General features: G+C 41.5%; 1 protein-coding gene across 1 annotated transcript in view; it reads right to left on the reverse strand.

The window, feature by feature from the left end:
* CASK (calcium/calmodulin dependent serine protein kinase) overlaps positions 1-24,934 on the reverse strand; it is a gene marked incomplete in the record, with an annotated part of 883,427 nt that overhangs the window by 759,534 nt on the left and 98,959 nt on the right. The window contains 1 exon segment of the mRNA XM_053706489.1: positions 1,347-1,459. Within this exon segment, the coding sequence (XP_053562464.1) occupies positions 1,347-1,459 (113 nt within the window).

A 24,934-nucleotide genomic window follows, 5' to 3' on the forward strand; every position in this document is an offset into this window, starting at 1 on the left:
CATGCTATTCCCTTCACCGAAGATACCCCACTCCTCAGAATGTGCGAGAACAGCCAGTGGATCTTAGTTACGTCTGCTAAGATCATAGAAAAAACGCAGGCTTTTTTTTCTTCTTCTAAATACTGCCTGAGAGAACAAACAGCACACTCCGGTGCTATTTTAAAATAAACTTTTGATTGAAGAATGTTACTCCTGTCTCCTCTCACAACCTCCTTTGTTGAGACTTGCAAGAGAATGACTGGATATGACATGTGAGGGGTGGAGCTATATAGCAGCTCTGCTTGGGTGATCCTCTTGCAACTTCCTGTTGGGGGGGAGAATATATCCCATAAGTAATGGATGACCCGTGGACTGAACACACTTAACAAGAGAAATACACTTTTATAAGAGTATGTATCTCTATTAATAAGCCTGATACCAGTCGCTATCACTGCATTTAAGGCTTTACTTACATTACTTCGGTATCAGCAGCATTTTCTAGCAAATTCCATCCCTAGAAAAATATTTTAACTGCACATACCTTATTGCAGGAAAACCTGCACGCTATTCCCCCTCTGAAGTTACCTCACTCCTCAGAATATGTGAGAACAGCAAAGGATCTTAGTTACTTCTGCTAAGATCATAGAAAACGCAGGCAGATTCTTCTTCTAAATACTGCCTGAGATAAACAGTACACTCCGGTACCATTTAAAAATAAACTTTTGATTGAAGAAATAAACTAAGTATAAAACACCACAGTCCTCTTACGACCTCCATCTTAGTTGAGAGTTGCAAGAGAATGACTGGATATGGCAGTGAGGGGAGGAGCTATATAGCAGCTCTGCTGTGGGTGATCCTCTTGCAACTTCCTGTTGGGAAGGAGAATATCCCACAAGTAATGGATGATCCGTGGACTGGATACACTTAACAAGAGAAAATAAAAAACATTTCCCCTTTAAGTAGCTTGTCTAAGAAGCCTACTCCTAACATAGCAATTCTAAAAGCTTCATTATTATTTTTTTTACTTTAAATATGTTTACTTAAAATATTGAATATTCAAATCAAAAATATTTTTGCATAAAAACATGCCTATGAAAACAGTACAATTAATGTAAAATTTAAATATAATTAGCATTTTGACATTGGTTTTTGAAAGAAAAAAAAACAAAACAAAAAAAACACACTTCTGTGTTATTTTTTTTTTTTTAAATTACTGGAGCTCCCTAAAATGATAGAAGACGCTTTCTTGTTCCAAGCGAAGCGGTCTTATAGTAACAACAAGCTTTTGCAATAGCGGGAATACAAAGTAAAACCCCAAATGATGTGCAAAACTAAAGAAAGAGTTAGGTAATGTTTTATAAAAATACCTTCTGTGCTTAATCCTGGACTAGAGGTGAACTTTGCAACATCAACTATTTTCACAGCAAACTGTTGTCCAGTTTCTCTGTTGATACATCTTCGCACGACGCTGAATGGACCTCTAAAACAAGAAAAATATTTATTAGTTATTTTGGTAACAAGCAATCAAATAGGTCTGCAACTAACGTCATTTTCATTATCGATTAATCGGCCGATAATTTTTTCGAATAATCGAATAAAAAAAAAAAAACAATAATCGTTTCTTATATGTAAAAAAAAAATACAAAATACTGAGTGTTACAAATATAAACTTCAGATTAAAACTTTGCATTAACACAACTATTTGTCCAATTTTTAAGCTGCAGATCACATTTTTAGAATTAAAGGGGCATGTAATTTTAAACAACTTTCCAATATACTTGTATTACCAATTTTGCTTTGTTCTTTTGGTATCCTTAGTTAAAAGCTAAATCTAGGAGGTTCATGTGCTAATTTCTTAGACCTTGAAGACTGCCTCTAATCTGAAAGCATTTTGACAGTTTTTCACCACTACAGGGCGTTAGTTTATGTGTTTCATATAGATAACATTGAGCTTAGGCACGTGAAGCTCCTAGGAGTCAGCACTGATTGGCTAAAATTGCAAGTCTGTTAAAAGAACTGAAATAAGGGGGAAGTTTGCAGAGGCATAGATACAATGTAATCACAGAGGTAAAAAACATAATTTATGTAAGAACTTACCTGATAAATTCATTTCTTTCATATTGGCAAGAGTCCATGAGCTAGTGACATATGGGATATACAATCCTACCAGGAGGGGCAAAGTTTCCCAAACCTCAAAATGCCTATAAAATACACCCCTCACCACACCCACAATTCAGTTTAACGAATAGCCAAGCAGTGGGGTAATAAAGAAAGGAGTAGAAAGCATCAAGGAAATTTGGAAATAATTGTGCTTTATACAAAAAATCATAACCACCATAAATAAAAAGGTGGGCCTCATGGACTCTTGCCAATATGAAAGAAATGAATTTATCAGGTAAGTTCTTACATAAATTATGTTTTCTTTCATGTAATTGGCAAGAGTCCATGAGCTAGTGACATATGGGATATCAATACCTAAGATGTGGATCTTCCACTTAAGAGTAACTAGAGAAGGAGGGAATAAAAATAAAAACAGCCATATCCCGCTGAAAAAATTAATCTACAACCCAAAAAAATAAGTTTATTTTCATTTTTGAAAGAAAAAACTTAAATCAAAAGCAGAAGAATCAAACTGAAACAGCTGCCTGAAGAACTTTTCTACCAAAAACTGCTTCCGAAGAAGCAAATACATCAAAACGGTAGAATTTATGCAAAGAGGACCAAGTTGCCGCTTTGCAAATCTGATCAACTGAAGCTTCATTCTTAAAAGCCCACAAAGTGGAGACTGATCTAGTAGAATGAGCTGTAATTCTCTGAGGCGGGGCCTGACTGATGAATCAAAAGTTTCAACCAAGAAGCCAAGGAAAAAGCAGAAGCCTTCTGACCTTTCCTAGGACCAGAAAATAAAACAAATAGACTGGAAGTCTTCCTGAAATCTTTAGTAACTTCTACATAATATTTCAAAGCTCTTACCACATCCAAAGAATGTAAGGATCTCTCCAAAGAATTCTTAGGATTAGGACATAAGGAAGGGACAACAATGTCTCTACTAATGCTGTTAGAATTCACAACCTTAGGTAAAAATTGAAAAGAAGTCCGTAAAACTGCCTTATCCTGATGAAAAATCAGAAAAGGAGACTCACAAGAAAGAGCAGATAACTCAGAAACTCTTCTAGCAGAAGAGATGGCCAAAAGAAACAACACTTGCCAAGAAAGTAGTTTAATGTCTAAATACATAGGTTCAAATGGAGGAGCCTGTAAAGCCTTCAGAACCAAATTAAGACTCCAAGGAGGCGAAATTGACTTAATGACAGGCTTAATACGAATTAAAGCCTGCACAAAACAGTGTATATCAAGAAGTATAGCAATCTTTCTGTGAAATAAAACAGAAAGAGCGGAGATTTGTCCTTTCAAGGAACTTGCAGACAAACCCTTATCCAAACCATCCTGAAGAAACTGTAAAATTATAGGAATTCTAAAAGAATTTATGAGAAGAACACCATGAAATGTAAGTCTTCCAAACTCTATAATAAATCTTTCTAGAGACAGATTTACGAGCCTGTAACATAGTATTAATCACTGAGTCAGAGAAACCTCTAAGCGTTCAATTTCCATACTGTCAAATTTAATGATTTGAGATCCTGATGGAAAAACGGACCTTGAGATAGTAGGTCCGGCCGTAACGGAAGTGGCCAAGGCGGGCAACTGGACATCCGAACCAGATCCGCATACCAAAACCTGTGTGGCCATGCTGGAGCCATCAGCAACACAAAAAACTGTTCCATGATGATTTTGGAGATCACTCTTGGAAGGAGAACTAGAGGCGGGAAGATGTAAGCAGGATGATAACACCAAGGAAGTGTCAGCGCATCCACTGCTTCCGCCTGAACATCCCTAGACAGGTATCTGGGAAGTTTCTTGTTTAGATGAGAGGCCATGAGATCTATCTCTGGAAGACCCCACATCTGAACAATCTGAGAAAACACATCTGGATGGAGAGACCACTCCCCTGGATGTAAAGTCTGACAGCTGAGATAATCCACCTCCCAATTGTCTACACCTGGGATATGCACTGAAGAGATTAGACAGGAGCTGGATTCCGCCCAAGCAAGTATCAGAGATACTTCTTTCATAGCTTGGGGACTGTGAGTCCCACCCAGATGATTGACATAAGCCACAGTTGTGATATTGTCTGTCTGAAAACAAATGAACGGTTCTCTCTTTAGCAGAGGCCAGAACTGAAGAGCCCTGAGAATTGCACGGAGTTCTAAAATATTTATTGGTAATCTCGCCTCTTGAGATTTCCAAACCCCTTGTGCTGTCAGAGATCCCCAAACAGCTCCCTAACCTGAAAGACTTGCATCTGTTGAGATCACAGTCCAGGTTGGCCGAACAAAAGAAGCCCCTTGAACCAAACGATGGTGATCTAACCACCATGTCAGAGAGTGTCATACATTGGGATTCAAGGATATTAATTGTGATATCTTTATTGATTCAGCATACAAAGCTGTAGAGGTCTCATGTGAAAACGAGCAAAGGGGATCGCGTCCGATGCTGCAGTCATGAGACCTAAAACTTCCATGCACATAGCCACTGAAGGGAATGACTGAGACTGAAGGTGCCGGCATGCTGCGACCAATTTTAAACGTCTCTTGTCTGTTAGAGACAGAGTCATGGACACTGAAGCTATCTGGAAGCCTAAAAAGGTGACCCTTGTCTGAGGAATCAAGAAACTTTTTGGTACATTGATCCTCCAACCATGTTCCCGAAGAAACAACACTAGTTGATTCGTGTGAGATTCTGCAGTACGTAAAGACTGAGCTAGTACCAAGATATCGTCCAAATAAGGAAACACCGCAATACCCTGTTCTCTGATTACAGATAGTAGGGCACCCAGAACCTTTGAAAAGATTCTTGGAGCTGTTGCTAGGCCAAATGGAAGAGCAACAAATTGGTAATGCTTGTCTAGAAAAGAGAATCTCAGAAACCGATAGTGTTCTGGATGAATCGGAATATGAAGGTATGCATCCTGCAAGTCTATTGTGGACATCTAATGTCCTCGCTGAACAAAAGGCAGAATAGTCCTTATAGTCACCATCTTGAAAGTTGGTACTCTTACATAACTATTCAAAATTTTCAGATCCAGGTCTGAATAAATTTTCTCTTTGGGACAATGAATAGGTTTGAATAAAACCCCAAACCTTGTTCCTGAGGAGGAACTGGCATGATTACCCCTGAAGACTCCAGGTCTGAAACACACTTCAGAAAAGCCTGAGCTTTTACTGGATTTACAGGGATACGTGAGAGAAAAAATCTTCTCACAGGAGGTCTTACTTTGAATCCTATTCGATACCCCTGAGAGACAATGCTCTGAATCCAATTATTTTGGACAGATTTTATCCACAAATCCTTGAAAAACCTTAATCTGCCCCCTACCAGCTGAGCTGGAATGAGGGCCGCATCTTCATGCGGACTTAGGGGCTGACTTTGGTTTCCTAAATGTCTTGGATTTATTCCAATTTGAGGAAGGCTTCCAATTGGAAGCAGATTCCTTGGGAGGAGGATTGAGTTTTTGTTCCTTATTCTGACGAAAGGAACAAAAACGGTAAGAAGCCTTAGATTTACCCTTAGGTTTTTTTATCCTGAGGCAGAAAAACTCCTTTTCCCCCAGTGATAGTTGAAATAATAGAATCCAACTGAGAACCAAATAAATTATTACTTAGGAAAGAAAGAGATAGTAATCTAGATTTAGATGTCATATCAGCATTCCAAGATTTAAGCCACAAAGCTCTTCTAGCTAAAATAGCTAAAGGCATTGATCTAACATCTATTTTGATAAAATCAAAAATGGCATCACAAATAAAATTATTAGCATGTTGTAGTAAACGAACAATGCTATATAAAAGTCAGAATCCAATTATTTCTGCGCTTAATTCTCCAACCAAAAAGTTGAAGCAGCTGCAACATCAGCCAAAGATCAGCTGAGCTGGAATGAGGGCCGCATCTTCATGCGGACTTAGGGGCTGACTTTGGTTTCCTAAATGTCTTGGATTTATTCCAATTTGAGGAAGGCTTCCAATTGGAAGCAGATTCCTTGGGAGGAGGATTGAGTTTTTGTTCCTTATTCTGACGAAAGGAACAAAAACGGTAAGAAGCCTTAGATTTACCCTTAGGTTTTTTATCCTGAGGCAGAAAAACTCCTTTTCCCCCAGTGATAGTTGAAATAATAGAATCCAACTGAGAACCAAATAAATTATTACTTAGGAAAGAAAGAGATAGTAATCTAGATTTAGATGTCATATCAGCATTCCAAGATTTAAGCCACAAAGCTCTTCTAGCTAATACAGCTAAAGACATGGATCTAACATCAATTTTGATAATATCAAAAATGGTATCACAAATAAAATGATTGCATGTTGCAGTAAGCGAATAATGCTAGATATGTCAGAATCTAATTCTTGTTGCGCTAAATTCTCCAACCAGAAAGTTGATGCAGCCGCAACATCAGCCAAAGAAATAGCAGGTCTGAGAAGATGACCTGAATATAAATAGGCCTTCCTTAGATAAGATTCAAGCTTCCTATCTAAAGGATCCTTAAAGGAAGTACTATCTTCCATAGGAATAGTGGTACGTTTAGCAAGAGTAGAAATAGCCCCATCAACTTTGGGGATTTTTTCCCAAAAACTCTATAGATTTTGCTGGTAAAGGATACAATTTTTTAAACCTTGAAGAAGGAATAAAAGAAGTACCTGGCTTATTCCATTCCCTAGAAATTATATCAGAAATAGCCTCAGGAATAGGAAAAACCACTGGAGAAACCACAGGAGGTTTAAAAACAGCATTTAAACGTTTATTAGACTGAACGTCAATAGGACTGGTTAACTCAATATCCAAAGTAATTAACACTTCTTTTAATAAAGAACGCATATACTCTATTTTAAATAAATAAGTAGATTTGTCAGTGTCAATGTCTGAGGAAGGATCTTCTGTCTCAGATAGATCCTCATCAGAAGAGGATAAATTATTATGTTGTTGGTCATTTGAAATTTCATCAGCTAAATGAGAAGTTTTAAAAGACCTTTTACGTTTATTAGAAGGTGGAAATGCAGACAAAGCCTTCAGAATAGAATCAGAAACAAATTCTTTCAAATTTACAGGTATATCATGCACATTAGAAGTTGAAGGAACTGCAACTGGCAATGTACTATTACTGATGGAAACACTATCTGCATGTAAAAGTTTATTATGACAACTATTACAAATGACATTCGGTGAAATAATTTCTACAATTTTACAACAAATGCACTTAGCTTTGGTAGAACCGATGTCAGGCAGCAATGTTCCAGCAGAAACTTCTGAGACAGGATCAGATTGGGACATCTTGCACAATGTAAGAGAAAAAACAACATATAAAGCAAAATTATCTATTTCCTTATATGACAGTTTCAGGAATGGGAAAAAATGCATAGGCCTCTGATAGAGAAAAAAGCAAGAGGCAAACATACAAGGGGTATTGAAATAATGAAAATTTGGCGCCAAAAATAACCGGAAATGACACACTTGCGTCACTAATGACGCCGCCGTGTGAAAGGACTCGGCGTCATGTATGACGCCGGAAATGACGAAGTTACGTCATAAATGTATTTTTTCGCGACAAAAATATATTCGCACCAAGAATGACGCAATAAAGTTTAGCATTTGACGCACCCGCGGGCCTAATACCCGCAATAGCAAGAAGTAGTCAATTGAAAAAAAAGGACTAACCCCAGGTAAGAAATAAATTTCTTAAAATGTTTATATTCCCCAAATATGAAACTGACAGTCTGCAGAAGGAAATTCATGAACCTGACTCATGACAAATATAAGTACAATACATATATTTAGAACTTTATATAAATGCATAAAGTGCCAAACCATAGCTGAGTGTCTTAAGTAATAAAAACATACTTACCAAAAGACACCCATCCACATATAGCAGATAGCCAAACCAGTACTAAAACAGTTATTAGTAGAGGTAATGGTAAATTGAGAGTATATCGTCGATCTGAAAAGGGAGGTAGGAGATTAATCTCTATGACCGATAACAGAGAACCTATGAAATAGACCCCCGTTAGGGGAATCATCGTATTCAAATAAGTGATACTCCCTTTGCGTCCCTCTGACATTCGCTGTACTCAGAGGAATCGGGCTTCAACAATGCTGAGAAGCGCATATCAACGTAGAAATCTTAGCACAAACTTACTTCACCACCTCCATAGGAGGCAAAGTTTGTAAAACTGAATTGTGGGTGTGGTGAGGGGTGTATTTATAGGCATTTTGAGGTTTGGGAAACTTTGCCCCTCCTGGTAGGATTTTATATCCCATATGTCACTAGCTCATGGACTCTTGCCAATTACATGAAAGAAAGTATATTATAACTGTGTTGGTTATGAAAAATTGGGGAATGGGTAATAAAGGGATTTGCTACCTTTTTAAACAACAACAATTCTGGTGTTTACTGTCCCTTTAAGCAAAACCACGAACTGTTTGAAAAGAGGTAGAACTAGAAAGAGGTAGACTATCACTGTTTCTAACATTCTGTGATTCACTTTTTCAGAAACTTTGCATTGAAATACAAAAATGTCAACATGTCATATGCTCCAGGCTGAGGCTGGCTCTCTTTCTGCAAGCTATTTTGCCTGTAGCAGTAAAGAGGTGCTTAGATGGCGTTGAGGTGTCTGAGATGCATAATTAGGGTTTTGCCAATTTTGCCAAAGTGAGATATTTATCTTTGTTATCTCTCCACCAATGCAAGGGGCCTCTCAACAAAGTAAGCCTAGACTTCATTCTAACATAAAAATATTTTGAATATCTATATGCTATGGTAAATAACCAGCTATAAAGGTTAGGGAAAAATATCTAGTCTGCTCTAAAAAGAACAGATATATACATAGAGGTCGAATCTGGTACATATCACAATTTATTAAAAATAAAAATGAAAAAAGCGCTAAGGACTTTATATCAATAACAGGACAAAAGCCACACACACACGTATTTATACAGTACATATATTCAGCAACAGCAATCAATCCGCTAACTGTGCAAACAGATAATAGTGCACATCAATTCAAACAACTCCCATCAATCTAGGGCTAGGTGTAAATAACAAGTGTGGCACCATATCATGCGAAGCATAGTCCCAAATCACCTGATTTAATATTAACAATCCAAATGATGACTCCTATTATTTCTGGGTTGCATATATGCCTTGAGTAATTGTAAATGTATACTGTCCTGAAAAAATTTAAAGTAAACTTCTGTAGATGTCCTTTAGGCTAAGGGCATAACCATAAAACACAATACCATGTGCAGGAGTTCATCGGAGTGCACAGACCAACTTATTGCAAACCAACTAATCGATTATGAGATTTGGTGACAACTATTTTTATAATCAATTATGATTAGTTGTTGCAGCTCTACAATCAAACATTTTTAAAAGCTTAATTACAAAAAACATTTAGTTATCTGTAGTTATCTGTTTAAAACACACAAATTATGCGTTTCTTTGCCACATTTTCCAAGTGACTGACAGAATCCATAAGCCAGAGAGCAAAGTTCTGATGTAAACAGTTGCTACAAAAAACAGAATTTATGCTTACCTGATAAATTTCTTTCTCTTACGGTGTATTCAGTCCACGGATTCATCCTTACTTGTGGGATATTCTCAATCCCTACAGGAAGTGGCAAAGAGAGCACACAGCAAAGCTGTCCATATAGCTCCCCTCAGGCTCCGCCCCCCCAGTCATTCGACCGACGGTTAGGAGAAAAAGGAGAACCATAGGGTGCAGTGGTGACTGTAGTTATAAAATTTGAACCTGACTTAAATGTCAGGGCGTGCCGTTGACTGAAAACACCGTAAGAGAAAGAAATTTATCAGGTAAGCATAAATTCTGTTTTCTCTTACTTGGTGTATTCAGTCCACGGATTCATCCTTACTTGTGGGATACCAATACCAAAGCAATAGGACACGGATGAAGGGAGGGAACAAGTCAGGTAACCTAAACGGAAGGCACCACTGCTTGCAAAACCTTTCTCCCAAGAATAGCCTCCGAAGAAGCAAAAGTATCGAATTTGTAAAATTTGGCAAATGTATGCAGTGAAGACCAAGTCGCTGCCTTACAAATCTGTTCAACAGAAGCCTCATTCTTGAAAGCCCAAGTGGAAGCCACAGCTCTGGTAGAATGAGCTGTGATTCGTTCAGGAGGCTGCTGTCCAGCAGTCTCATAAGCCAATCGGATGATGCTTTTCAGCCAAAAGGAAAGAGAGGTAGCAGTCGCTTTCTGACCTCTCCTCTTACCAGAATAGACAACAAACAAGGATGATGTTTGTCTGAAATCTTTAGTTGCTTTTAAATAGAATTTTAAAGCACGAACCACGTCAAGATTGTGTAAAAGTCGTTCCTTTCTAGAAACTGGATTAGGACACAGAGAAGGAACAATAATTTCCTGGTTAATATTCTTATTAGAAACCACTTTTGGAAGAAAACCAGGTTTGGTACGCAAAACAACCTTATCTGCATGGAACACCAGATAGGGTGAATCACACTGCAAAGCAGACAATTCAGAGACTCTTCGAGCAGAAGAAATGGCTACTAAAAGCAAAACTTTCCAAGATAACAACTTAATATCTATGGAATGTAAAGGTTAAAACGGAACCCCTTGAAGAACTGAAAGAACCACATTTAGACTCCAAGGAGGAGCCACAGGCTTGTAAACAGGCTTGATTCTAACAAGGGCCTGTGCAAACACCTGAACGTCTGTTACAGCTGCCAGGCGCTTATGTAACAATAGACAGAGCAGATATCTGTCCCTTTAAGGAACTGGCTGACAGACCTTTCTCTAATCCTTCTTGGAGAAAAGCCAGTAGCCTGGGGGGGCGGAGCCAGCATTCCACCTGAGCAGACGTATAGTACTGGAGCTCCAGCTAATAATATATATTATAATTGAATTCTAATGCTTTACCTACATCAAAGGTGATGTACATACTTTAAATGAGCCCTGCAATAGCTGAGGAACTAACTGGCAATTTGTGAGAGGATTTAAAGCATCGTAGAGGAGCGACAGATTGAGGCCTAGCCAAGCTCGGGGCCTTCCTGGAAGAAACGTATCCTATATCTTACATAGTAAGACGGCAGTAAGAGAGGCCGGAGCTGGCTTTGCGCAGCAGTGCCTGCTGGAGTGTGGGGCCTCTGGGAACATGGAGGGACTGTTTGCGACACTGCAAAACTGGCTTGAGGATTTTGATGGCAGGATGTGCCGAAGATTTGACCGCCTCCTATCTACCATGGCGGATACCCATGCAGAAGTTGCTACTAAAGGCCCAGAGGTAACACCACATGCAGCTTTGTGCGCACAGTACAGAGATTCTCAGGAGGATAACGTTCAGCCCCCGGCTATCTCGGCGCACATCGCAGAATTGGTAGCTTGTGGATTCCCTGTGGCCCGGTGCAGGTTGGATCTCTTGGCCCAGGTGCCCCAAGGGGAGTGCGGGAGCTCCTACTATTGTGCCGCTATACTTCAGGAAAGTGCACATAGGAGTCACTCCGACCTTTGCATGAATAACTGTCTGGGGCTATATCTGGTGGACGTATCATGCTGGAGAACTTTGGATCTCTCTGTGGATCCGGTGGGTCAACTTTGTGTAAAGACCGGTGTGGGCTGAGTGTTCCTACTGAAGCTGTTGTTTTTGCAGCAACCGCCATGTTCAGCAGGTTGCCTTTGCCCTGTACTTATAATCCTCCATGACGACCGTTAGGTCTGAATTTACAGACTCAACCTTATGAACATTTTGTTTTATGGCCCCAGCAATATTAATATCTGTCAGTTAGATGGAGATGTGCTATCCTCTATCCTCTTTGATTATTTGGCTACCTTGGGATTTAAATATGTAATTGTTATGTTTCTTGTACTCGCAAAATTACCATTGTCTGCTCCTTGATTTTCCCTAATCTTATTTCTATTTATAGATTGTGAACAGTCTATTCCCCTCACATCATTGCAACCCCCTCCTGATAATATGTGTTGTTGGGACAGAGAGTGATTACTTTCAGATATTACTTGGGCAGCATGGTCTCTTCAAAGAATAGGACTTCATTACTTGTCTTGAATCCGCCCCCCTCCCTCCCCCTCTCTCTCCCTCTCCCCCTCCCCTCTCCCCCCTCCCCCTCCCCCTCCCCCTCCTTCCCCCCTCTTCTTCCTTCCCCCTTTCTCCCCCCCTTTCCCCTCTCTCCACCTCTCCCCCCTTCCTTCCCTCTCCCTCCCCTCTCCACCTTTCCCCCTTTCCCCCCTTCTCCTCCCCCTCTCCCCCTTTCCCCTCCCGCCCTTCCCCTTTCCTCCTCTCCTCCCCCCATCCCCCTCCCCTCCCTCCCCTCCCCCCCTTTTCCGCCCTCCCCCCTCTTCCCTTTTCCCTCTCCCCTTTTCCCCCTCACCCCTGTTTCCCCCCCTCTCCCAATTGTGTAGTAAAGGGATAAATAATTTATCCTCTATGCTCCTATCTGGCAGAGTTATGCAGTCTCTGCCCTGTTCGTAGAGCCTATGTTAGAGAATGCACCCATATGAGTGTAAAAATGGCTCTCCGAATACTACTAATGTAACGTTTTATTATGATTGTCATTCTATGTTTAATATCTACAGACTGTATATCATTATTAGTTTATTATATCTGTAACCTCACTTATCTATCTAATGTATTTCTTAGAATTATTGGTATGTTGTTTAAGGCTTAGAGACTCTGGAACGCCCAATATATCTGTTCCCCACTTATTTCGTAGGGCGAATTAGCTGACATAATACAGCCAGGCATGCTAAGATTACTAGTTTTTAACTAAAATTATTTAGTAACATTTTTGCTAGCTGCCCACCACGGTGGTATAAGTACCTAATCACTTCCAGGTGATTACAGAGTTTATAGCCCAGTCAGCTTCCTACTTTTTACAAAATTATAATCCTTTTTGAGCCTGCAACTTCTAGTTTGTTTCTTTTTTTAATATCAATGTTCTTATTCTATTCGTATTCTTGTGAGCAACTACACTTCTTTATATCTTAGTATTTAAGCTTATATGAGATACAGTCCCTGCAGTTCGTTTCTCTGACACAGTGTTAGATATTGGAATATTTAATGTTATTATGCTTGATTCTATCATCTCCTTCAATATTATTCTCAGTCTCTCGGACCTTTCTAGGGTCCTAGTTGTCATAAGAAGGAGTCTATTAGCGTAGGCCTAGATTGGGCCTGTGCTTTCTAAAAGCCCTCTGAGTAGTACCCTTAATTCATAGAGGTCCACAAGTGGCTTCAGCTAGCTTTGAGGGAAAAGAGGGCGATTTTGAGTTTGTTCTCCAACTTTTATCCATTTGATGTATATTTCAACTTGAGAATACTATGTGAATTTTGATAAGAGGCTTATTTCTAAATATGTTCTTTAACATTTGTATATGTCCACAATACTTGTCTTATTATATGATGTGTAACATGTCCTTGTTGGGGCAAACTGTTTTTGTGTATTTGTAAGTGTAAATTCCCTCAATAAAAAAATATTTAAAATAAAAAAGCCAGTAGCCTTGGAATCCTAACCTTACTCCACGAGTAACCCTTGGATTCACACCAACTAAGATATTTCCGCCATATCTTATGGTAAATTTTCCTTGTGACAGGCTTTCTGGCCTGTATCAAAATGTCTATAACTGATTCAGAGAAACCACGCTTAGCTAGGATTAAGCGTTCAATCTCCAAATAGTCAGTTGCAGAGAAACTAGATTTGGATGCTTGAAAGGACCTTGAATTAGAAGATCCTGCCTCGATGGCAGTTTCCATGGTGGGACCGATGACATGTCCACTAGGTCTGCATACCAAGTCCTGCGTGGCCACGCAGGCGCTATCAGGATTACCGAAGCCTTCTCCTGTTTGATTCTGGCTATTAGCCGAGGGAGAAGATGAAACTGTGGAAAGACATAAGCTAGACTGAATGACCAGGGAGCTATTAAAGCATCTATCAATGCCGCCTTGGGATCCCTGGATCTGGATCCGTAAAGGGGAAGTTTGGTGTTCTGACGGGACGCCATCAGATCCAATTCTGGAATACCCCATAGCTGGGTCAGCTGAACAAAAACCTCCGGGTGGAGTTCCCACTCCCCCGGATGAAAAGTCTGACGACTTAGAAAATCTGCCTCCCAATTGTCTACCCCTGGGATGTGAATTGCAGATAGATGGCAGGAGTGATCCTCCGCCCATTTGATGATCCTGGATACTTCCTTCATCACTAGGGAACTCTTTGTTCCTCCCTGATGATTGATGTATGCTACAGTCGTGATGTTGTCCGACTGAAATCTGATGAATTTGGCCTCCGCTAGTTGAGGCCATGCTTGGAGCGTGTTGAATATCGCTCTCAGCTCCAAAATGTTTATTGGGAGAAGAGATTCTTCCCGAGACCATGTACCCTGAGACTTCAGGGAGTTCCAGACCGCACCCCAGCCTAACAGACTGGCATCGGTCGTGACAATGATCCACTCCGGTCTGCGGAAACTCATTCCCTGAGACAGGTGAACTTGAGACAACCACCAGAGAAGAGAGTCTCTGGTTTTCTGGTCCATTTGTATTTGAGGAGATAAATCTGCGTAATCCCCATTCCACTGCTTGAGCATGCACAGTTGCAGTGGTCTGAGAAGAATTCGGGCAAAAGGGCCAACGTCCATTGCCACCACCATTAAACCAATTACCTCCATGCACTGAGCCACAGAAGGCTGAGGAATGGAATGAAGAGCTCGGCAGGTATTCAACAGTTTGGACTTCCTGACCTCTGTCAGAAAAAATGTAATTTCTACCGAGTCTATTAGTGTTCCCAGGAAGGGAACCCTTGTAAGTGGGGACAGAGAACTTTTTTCTACGTTCACCTTCCACCCGTGAGACCTTAGAAAGGCCAGAACAAAGTCCGTATGAGCCTTGGCTCTGTGGAAAGACGACGCCTATATTAAAATGTCATCTAGGTAAGGTGCTACAGCAATGCCCCGCGGTCTTAACACCGCCAGAAGGGACCCTAGCACCTTTGTGAAAATTCTGGGAGCGGTGGCCAACCCGAAAGGAAGGGCCACAAACTGGTAAAGTTTGTCCAGAAAGGCGAACCTTAGGAACTGATGGTGATCTTTGTGGATAGGTATATGTAGGTACGCATCCTTTAGATCCACGGTAGTCATATATTGACCTTCCTTGATCATCGGCAAGATTGTCCGAATGGTTTCCATCTTTTAAGACGGAACTCTGAGGAATTAGTTTAGAATCTTTAGATCCAGGATTGGCATGAAAGTTCCCTCTTTTTTGGGAACTACGAACAGGTTTGAGTAAAAGCCCAGTCCTTGTTCTGCAATTGGAACTGGGTGTATTACTCCCATTCTTAGGAGATCTTCTACACAGCGTAAGAACGCCTGTTTCTTTGTTTGGTCTGAAGACAAACGAGAACTGTGGAACCTTCCCCTTGGGGGAGAATCCTTGAATTCTAGAAGGTATCCCTGAGCAACTATTTCTAATGCCCAGGGATCCGGAACGTCTCTTGCCCAAGCCTGAGCAAAGAGAGAAAGTCTGCCCCCTACTAGATCCGGTCCCGGATCGGGGGCTACCCCTTCATGATGTCTTGGCAGCAGGAGCAGGCTTCTTGGCCTGTTTACCCTTATTCCAGCCCTGCAGGGGTTTCCAGGTTGCTTTGGGCTGGGAAGTGTTATCTTGCTTTGCGACAGCAGAGGTTGCAGCTGGTCCGCTCCTGAAGTTGCGAAAGGAGCGAAAATTAGCCTTGTTTTTGGCCTTAAACGGCCTATCTTGTGGAAGGGCATGACCCTTGCCCCCAGTGATATCTGAAATAATTTCTTTCAGCTCTGGGCCGAAAAGAGTCTTCCCCTTGAAGGGAATATTTAACAGTTTTGTTTTGGACTACACATCCGCCGACCATAATTTAAGCCAAAGCGCTCTTCGCGCCATGATGGCAAAACCTGAGTTTTTCGCCGCTAGTTTAGCTAACTGGAAAGCAGCATCAGTGATAAAAGAATTAGCCAGCTTTAGAGCATGAATTCTATCCATGACCTCATCGTATGAAGTCTCCCTCTGGAGCGACTCCTCCAGGGCCTCGAACCAAAAAGCCGCTGCAGTAGTTACAGGAATTATGAAGGCAATTGGTTGAAGTAGAAAACCTTGCTGAACAAAAATTTTCTTCAGCAATCCTACCAATTTTTTATCCATAGGATCTTTGAAAGCACAACTGTCCTCTATTGGTATAGTTGTACGCTTAGCAAGTGTTGAAACTGCCCCCTCCACCTTAGGGACCGTCTCCCATTCGTCCCGCCTGGGGTCATTTATAGGGAACATTTTCTTAAAGATAGGGGGGGACAAAGGGTACACCTGGTCTCTCCCACTCCCTAGTCACAATATCCGCCACCCTCTTTGGGATCAGAAATGCCTCAGTGTATACGGGGACCTCTAAAAACCTGTCCATCTTACACAATTTTTCTGGGACCACCATGGGGTCACAATCATTCAGCGTAGCTAAAACCTCCTTAAGCAATACGCAGAGGTGTTCCAGCTTGAATTTAAAAACGCTAAGGAATCTGAATCTGCCCGCTGAGAAACTTTTCCTGTATCAGAAATTTCTCCCTCAGACAGACCTTCCCTCACAGCTACTTCTGAGTTTTGTGAGGGTACTACAGATAAATTATCCACAGCGTCTGATTGCTCACCCTCTGTATTTAAAACTGAGTTATCGCGCTTTCTTGGAAAAACTGGCAGTTTGGATAAAAATGCTGCAAGGGAATTATCCATCACTGCTGCTAATTGTTGTAAAGTAATAGGGGCCAATGCGCTAGAGGTACTAGGCATCGCTTGCGCGGGCGTAACTGGTGTCGACACATGGGGAGAGGAAGAAGGACTATCCTCATTACTCTCTGTTAAAGAATCATCTTGGGCTACATTTTTAAGTGTCACTGGATGGTCTTTAAAATGCTTAGATGTTTTAGCACACTTTACACATAAATGCAATGGGGGTACCGCCATGGCTTTCAAACATAAAGAACAAGGTCTATCTGAAATCTCAGACATGTTTGACATACTTATACAGCACTACAATACTGAAAAAATCCCTTTTTGAAAAAACGTTACTGTGTCTTTAAATAATAAAAAGCACACACTTTTTCAAAATCACCAAAAAACATCCGATCTTTATGAAAATTTCAACACATGATCCCAAAGCTTTGAAATGATTGCACACAAATTTTTAAATCAATTAACCCCTAATTGACCAAACCGGAGCAAATTGAAGAAAACAACCGGTTTAACACACTACAGCACGGTGCCAGTCTTTGCTGCGGCCCTACCTTCCCTTAGGGTTATTTGTAGCAGAAATATAAACCTCCTTGATGTCGTCCTGCACTCTCAGGACTCTACACATGAAGCTGCATGAGTTATCTTGAAAATCAACTGTGCAACTGAGGCGCGAAAATGAGGCCCCCTCCCCCTTCAGTCCAGAGTTATGGGGCCTTCCTAAGTCAGACTAGGCGTCTGATAATATGCCAGGCGAAATAAAAACCCCAAAAAGTGTTTACAACGTTTCAAACACTTAAATAAATATAATATGCCATCAATAAAATAATCGATTTAGCCCATCACAGTGTCTACTAGTATTTAAGCCCTTAACTGAAGCCATCCTTCTATACTGTGTTTCAGAAAATGGCTTACCTTCCCTCATGGGGATCTCTGTCAGTCTTCTAGCATTACCAGGTCTTGTTAGAAATAAATGACTGAGCATACCTTAAGCAGTTAAGCCTGCAAACTGTTCCCCCCAACTGAAGTTCTCCGGTACTCAACAGTCCTGTGTGGGAACAGCAATGGATTTAGTTACAACATGCTAAAATCTTTTTCCTCTCAGCAGAAATCTTCATCACTTTCTGCCTCAGAGTAAATAGTACAAACCGGCACTATTTTAAAATAACAAACTCTTGATTGAAGAAATAAAAACTACAAATCTAACACCACAAACTCTTTACCCTCCCGTGGAGATGCTACTTGTTAGAGCGGCAAAAAGAATGACTGGGGGGGCGGAGCCTGAGGGGAGCTATATGGACAGCTTTGCTGTGTGCTCTCTTTGCCACTTCCTGTAGGGATTGAGAATATCCCACAAGTAAGGATGAATCCGTGGACTGAATACACCAAGTAAGAGAAATGAGATCACAAAATAGTCAATGCGATCACGTGATTTTGAGGCCGGGATAAGATAATGGGGAACCCCCTACGTTGCTAGGCATGCTCCTAGCCTGTTCTTGAGTGCGTCAAGGGGGCTACAGAATGCTTTTTAAGGTAGGAAGATTCATGCTGTCCATTGGCATTAAAGTCCAGATCTATTAGGACTGCATGGAACATCCCAACGGTGTGACACTAAACACGCATTTTTTATTTCATAATTCAGGTAGAAAATACAATTTTAAACAACATTCAAATTTACTTCTATTATCTAATTTGCTTTTTTTTTTTTTTTTAGATATCCTTAGTTGAAGAAATAGCAATGCACATGGGTGAGCCAATCACGAGGCATCTATGTGCAGCCACCAATCAGCAGCTACTGTGCCTATCTAGATATGCTTTTAGGCAAAGAATATCAAGAGAATAGATAATAGAAGTAAATTAGAAAATTGCATGCTCTATCTGAATCATGAAAGAAAAAAATTGGGTTTATGGCCCTTTAAGCAGTCTTACAGTGAATTCAAAACAAATTGTGCAATCATTTTTTTTAAGTAGAACTTGTTTGTAGCATGTTGCATCAGACTGTAAAGTATCACAGAGGAGCCCTTAATTTATTAAAAAGGTTCAAATGATTTTTTTTTTTATATTAACAACTTGTTCAACCTTAAGACATTTCACACTCTTGTACTAGAGCCATTTTAGACATTTGGCACTCACTACCATTTATGTTTAAATGTCATCTTTTTCTCTGTGAAGTCCCACAAACATCATACCTCTTCTTCAGCAGACAAAGCATATTTGAAAAATAACCTTAGTTTGCAAATACCAAAATAAGAAAAAACTCCGCCATATGACAAACATTTTTTGTAAAATTATATGCGTGTCAATATCTTATTCTTATATTCTGAATAGCAGCATATGATTACATTTCTTAACATTTTCACCACACAATGTATGGACCCACATTTCCTATCAGTTAACTTTCTAAAAAAAACTAAATTTTGAATTTTACGCCTTGCAAAAAGAATAAAAAGACCCCAAAAATAAAAAACAGAATTTATGTTTACCTGATAAATTACTTTCTCCAACGGTGTGTCCGGTCCACGGCGTCATCCTTACTTGTGGGATATTCTCTTCCCCAACAGGAAATGGCAAAGAGCCCAGCAAAGCTGGTCACATGATCCCTCCTAGGCTCCGCCTTCCCCAGTCATTCGACCGACGTAAAGGAGGAATATTTGCATAGGAGAAACCATATGATACCGTGGTGACTGTAGTTAAAGAAAATAAATTATCAGACCTGATTAAAAAAACCAGGGCGGGCCGTGGACCGGACACACCGTTGGAGAAAGTAATTTATCAGGTAAACATAAATTCTGTTTTCTCCAACATAGGTGTGTCCGGTCCACGGCGTCATCCTTACTTGTGGGAACCAATACCAAAGCTTTAGGACACGGATGATGGGAGGGAGCAAATCAGGTCACCTAGATGGAAGGCACCACGGCTTGCAAAACCTTTCTCCCAAAAATAGCCTCAGAAGAAGCAAAAGTATCAAACTTGTAAAATTTAGTAAAAGTGTGCAGTGAAGACCAAGTCGCTGCCTTACATATCTGGTCAACAGAAGCCTCGTTCTTGAAGGCCCATGTGGAAGCCACAGCCCTAGTGGAATGAGCTGTGATTCTTTCAGGAGGCTGCCGTCCGGCAGTCTCGTAAGCCAATCTGATGATGCTTTTAATCCAAAAAGAGAGAGAGGTAGAAGTTGCTTTTTGACCTCTCCTTTTACCAGAATAAACAACAAACAAGGAAGATGTTTGTCTAAAATCCTTTGTAGCATCTAAATAGAACTTTAGAGGACGAACAACATCCAAATTGTGCAACAAACGTTCCTTCTTTGAAACTGGATTCGGACACAAAGAAGGCACGACTATCTCCTGGTTAATGTTTTTGTTAGAAACAACTTTCGGAAGAAAACCAGGTTTAGTACGTAAAACTACCTTATCTGCATGGAACACCAGATAAGGAGGAGAACACTGCAGAGCAGATAATTCTGAAACTCTTCTAGCAGAAGAAATTGCAACCAAAAACAAAACTTTCCAAGATAATAACTTAATATCAACGGAATGTAAGGGTTCAAACGGAACCCCCTGAAGAACTGAAAGAACTAAATTGAGACTCCAAGGAGGAGTCAAAGGTTTGTAAACAGGCTTGATTCTAACCAGAGCCTGAACAAAGGCTTGAACATCTGGCACAGCTGCCAGCTTTTTGTGAAGTAACACAGACAAGGCAGAAATCTGTCCCTTCAAGGAACTTGCAGATAATCCTTTTTCCAAACCTTCTTGAAGAAAGGATAGAATCTTAGGAATTTTTACCTTGTCCCAAGGGAATCCTTTAGATTCACACCAACAGATATATTTTTTCCATATTTTGTGGTAAATTCTTCTAGTTACAGGCTTTCTGGCCTGAACAAGAGTATCAATGACAGAATCTGAGAACCCTTGCTTTGATAAGATCAAGCGTTCAATCTCCAAGCAGTCAGTTGGAGTGAGACCAGATTCGGATGTTCGAACGGACCTTGAACAAGAAGGTCTCGTCTCAAAGGTAGCTTCCATGGTGGAGCCGATGACATATTCACCAGGTCTGCATACCAAGTCCTGCGTGGCCACGCAGGAGCTATCAAGATCACAGATGCCCTCTCCTGATTGATCCTGGCTACCAGCCTGGGGATGAGAGGAAACGGCGGGAATACATAAGCTAGTTTGAAGGTCCAAGGTGCTACTAGTGCATCTACTAGAGTCGCCTTGGGATCCCTGGATCTGGACCCGTAGCAAGGAACCTTGAAGTTCTGACGAGAGGCCATCAGATCCATGTCTGGAATGCCCCACAATTGAGTAATTTGGGCAAAGATTTCCGGATGGAGTTCCCACTCCCCCGGATGAAAAGTCTGACGACTCAGAAAATCCGCTTCCCAATTTTCCACTCCTGGGATGTGGATTGCAGACAAGTGGCAGGAGTGAGTCTCCGCCCATTGAATGATTTTGGTCACTTCTTCCATCGCCAGGGAACTCCTTGTTCCCCCCTGATGGTTGATGTACGCAACAGTCGTCATGTTGTCTGATTGAAACCGTATGTACTTGGCCTTTGCTAGCTGAGGCCAAGCCTTGAGAGCATTGAATATCGCTCTCAGTTCCAGAATATTTATCGGGAGAAGAGATTCTTCCCGAGACCAAAGACCCTGAGCTTTCAGGGGTCCCCAGACCGCGCCCCAGCCCACCAGACTGGCGTCGGTCGTGACAATGACCCACTCTGGTCTGCGGAAGCTCATCCCCTGTGACAGGTTGTCCAGGGACAGCCACCAACGGAGTGAATCTCTGGTCCTCTGATCTACTTGTATCGTCGGAGACAAGTCTGTATAGTCCCCATTCCACTGACTGAGCATGCACAGTTGTAATGGTCTTAGATGAATTCGCGCAAAAGGAACTATGTCCATTGCCGCTACCATCAAACCTATTACTTCCATGCACTGCGCTATGGAAGGAAGAGGAACAGAATGAAGTATTTGATAAGAGTTTAGAAGTTTTGATTTTCTGGCCTCTGTCAGAAAAATCCTCATTTCTAAGGAGTCTATTATTGTTCCCAAGAAGGGAACCCTTGTTGACGGAGATAGAGAACTTTTTTCTACGTTCACTTTCCACCCGTGAGATCTGAGAAAGGCCAGGACAATGTCCTGCAATGCCCCTTGGTCTTAGCACCGCTAGAAGGGACCCTAGTACCTTTGTGAAAATTCTTGGAGCAGTGGCTAATCCGAACGGAAGTGCCACAAACTGGTAATGCTTGTCCAGGAATGCGAACCTTAGGAAACGATGATGTTCCTTGTGGATAGGAATATGTAGATACGCATCCTTTAAATCCACCGTGGTCATGAATTGACCTTCCTGGATGGAAGGAAGAATTGTTCGAATGGTTTCCATTTTGAACGATGGAACCTTGAGAAACTTGTTTAGGATCTTGAGATCTAAGATTGGTCTGAATGTTCCCTCTTTTTTGGGAACTACGAACAGATTGGAGTAGAACCCCATCCCTTGTTCTCCTAATGGAACAGGATGAATCACTCCCATTTTTAACAGGTCTTCTACACAATGTAAGAATGCCTGTTTTTTTATGTGGTCTGAAGACAATTGAGACCTGTGGAACCTCCCCCTTGGGGGAGGCCCCTTGAATTCCAGAAGATAACCTTGGGAGACTATTTCTAGTGCCCAAGGATCCAGAACATCTCTTGCCCAAGCCTGAGCGAAGAGAGAGAGTCTGCCCCCCACCAGATCCGGTCCCGGATCGGGGGCCAACATCTCATGCTGTCTTGGTAGTAGTGGCAGGTTTCTTGGCCTGCTTTCCTTTGTTCCAGCCTTGCATTGGTCTCCAGGCTGGCTTGGCTTGAGAAGTATTACCCTCTTGCTTAGAGGACGTAGCACTTGGGGCTGGTCCGTTTCTGCGAAAGGGACGAAAAACATAATTTATGCTTACCTGATAAATTCCTTTCTTCTGTAGTGTGATCAGTCCACGGGTCATCATTACTTCTGGGATATTAACTGCTCCCCTACAGGAAGTGCAAGAGGATTCACCCAGCAGAGCTGCATATAGCTCCTCCCCTCTACGTCACTCCCAGTCATTCGACCAAGGACCAACGAGAAAGGAAAAGCCAAGGGTGAAGTGGTGACTGGAGTATAAATTAAAAAATATTTACCTGCCTTAAAAACAGGGCGGGCCGTGGACTGATCACACTACAGAAGAAAGGAATTTATCAGGTAAGCATAAATTATGTTTTCTTCTGTTAAGTGTGATCAGTCCACGGGTCATCATTACTTCTGGGATACCAATACCAAAGCAAAAGTACACGGATGACGGGAGGGATAGGCAGACTCTTTATACAGAAGGAACCACTGCCTGAAGAACCTTTCTCCCAAAAATAGCCTCCGATGAAGCAAAGGTGTCAAATTTGTAAAATTTGGAAAAAGTATGAAGCGAAGACCAAGTTGCAGCCTTGCAAATCTGTTCAACAGAGGCCTCATTCTTGAAGGCCCAAGTGGAAGCCACAGCTCTAGTAGAATGAGCTGTAATTCTTTCAGGGGGCTGCTGTCCAGCAGTCTCATAAGCTAAACGAATTATGCTACGAAGCCAAAAAGAAAGAGAGGTAGCGGAAGCTTTTTGACCTCTCCTCTGCCCAGAGTAAATGACAAACAGAGAAGACGTTTGTCGGAATTCCTTAGTTGCCTGCAAGTAAAATTTTAGAGCCCGGACTACATCCAGGTTGTGCAGTAGACGTTCCTTCTTTGAAGAAGGATTTGGGCATAAAGAAGGAACAACAATCTCTTGATTGATATTCCTGTTAGTAACTACCTTAGGTAAGAACCCAGGTTTAGTACGCAGGACTACCTTATCCGAATGAAAAATCAAATAAGGAGAATCACAATGTAAGGCTGATAATTCAGAGACTCTTCGAGCCGAGGAAATAGCCATTAAAAATAGAACTTCCCAAGATAACAACTTTATATCAATGGAATGAAGGGGTTCAAACGGAACGCCCTGTAAAACATTAAGAACAAGGTTTAAACTCCATGGTGGAGCAACAGTTTTAAACACAGGCTTAATCCTGGCCAAAGCCTGACAAAAAGCCTGGACGTCAGGAACTTCTGACAGACGTTTGTGTAACAGAATGGACAGAGCTGAGATCTGTCCCTTTAATGAACTAGCAGATAAACCCTTTTCTAAACCTTCTTGTAGAAAAGACAATATCCTAGGAATCCTAACCTTACTCCAAGAGTAACCTTTGGATTCACACCAATGTAGGTATTTACGCCATATCTTATGGTAAATCTTTCTGGTAACAGGTTTCCTAGTCTGTATTAAGGTACTAATAACTGACTCAGAAAACCCACGTCTTGATAAAATTAAGCGTTCAATTTCCAAGCAGTCAGCTTCAGAGAAGTTAGAATTTGATGTTTGAAGGGACCCTGTATCAGAAGGTCCTGTTTCAGAGGTAGAGACCAAGGCGGACAGGATGACATGTCCACCAGGTCTGCATACCAAGTCCTGCGTGGCCACGCAGGTGCTATTAGAATCACTGATGCTCTCTCTTGTTTGATTCTGGCTATCAATCGAGGAAGCAACGGGAAGGGTGGAAACACGTAAGCCATCCTGAAGTCCCAAGGTGCTGTCAGAGCATCTATCAGGACTGCTCCTGGATCCCTGGATCTGGACCCGTAACGAGGAAGCTTGGCGTTCTGTCGAGACGCCATGAGATCTATCTCTGGTTTGCCCCAACGTCGAAGTATTTGGGCAAAGACCTCCGGATGAAGTTCCCACTCCCCCGGATGAAAAGTCTGACGACTTAAGAAATCCGCCTCCCAGTTCTCCACTCCCGGGATGTGGATTGCTGACAGGTGGCAAGAGTGAGACTCTGCCCAGCGAATTATCTTTGATACTTCCATCATAGCTAGGGAGCTTCTTGTCCCTCCCTGATGGTTGATGTAAGCTACAGTCGTGATGTTGTCCGACTGAAACCTGATGAACCCCCGAGTTGTCAACTGGGGCCAAGCCAGGAGGGCATTGAGAACTGCTCTCAATTCCAGAATGTTTATTGGCAGGAGACTCTCCTCCTGACTCCATAGTCCCTGAGCCTTCAGGGAATTCCAGACGGCACCCCAACCTAGAAGGCTGG

Source organism: Bombina bombina, chromosome 3, assembly GCF_027579735.1.
Source record: "Bombina bombina isolate aBomBom1 chromosome 3, aBomBom1.pri, whole genome shotgun sequence".
NCBI lineage: Eukaryota > Metazoa > Chordata > Amphibia > Anura > Bombinatoridae > Bombina > Bombina bombina.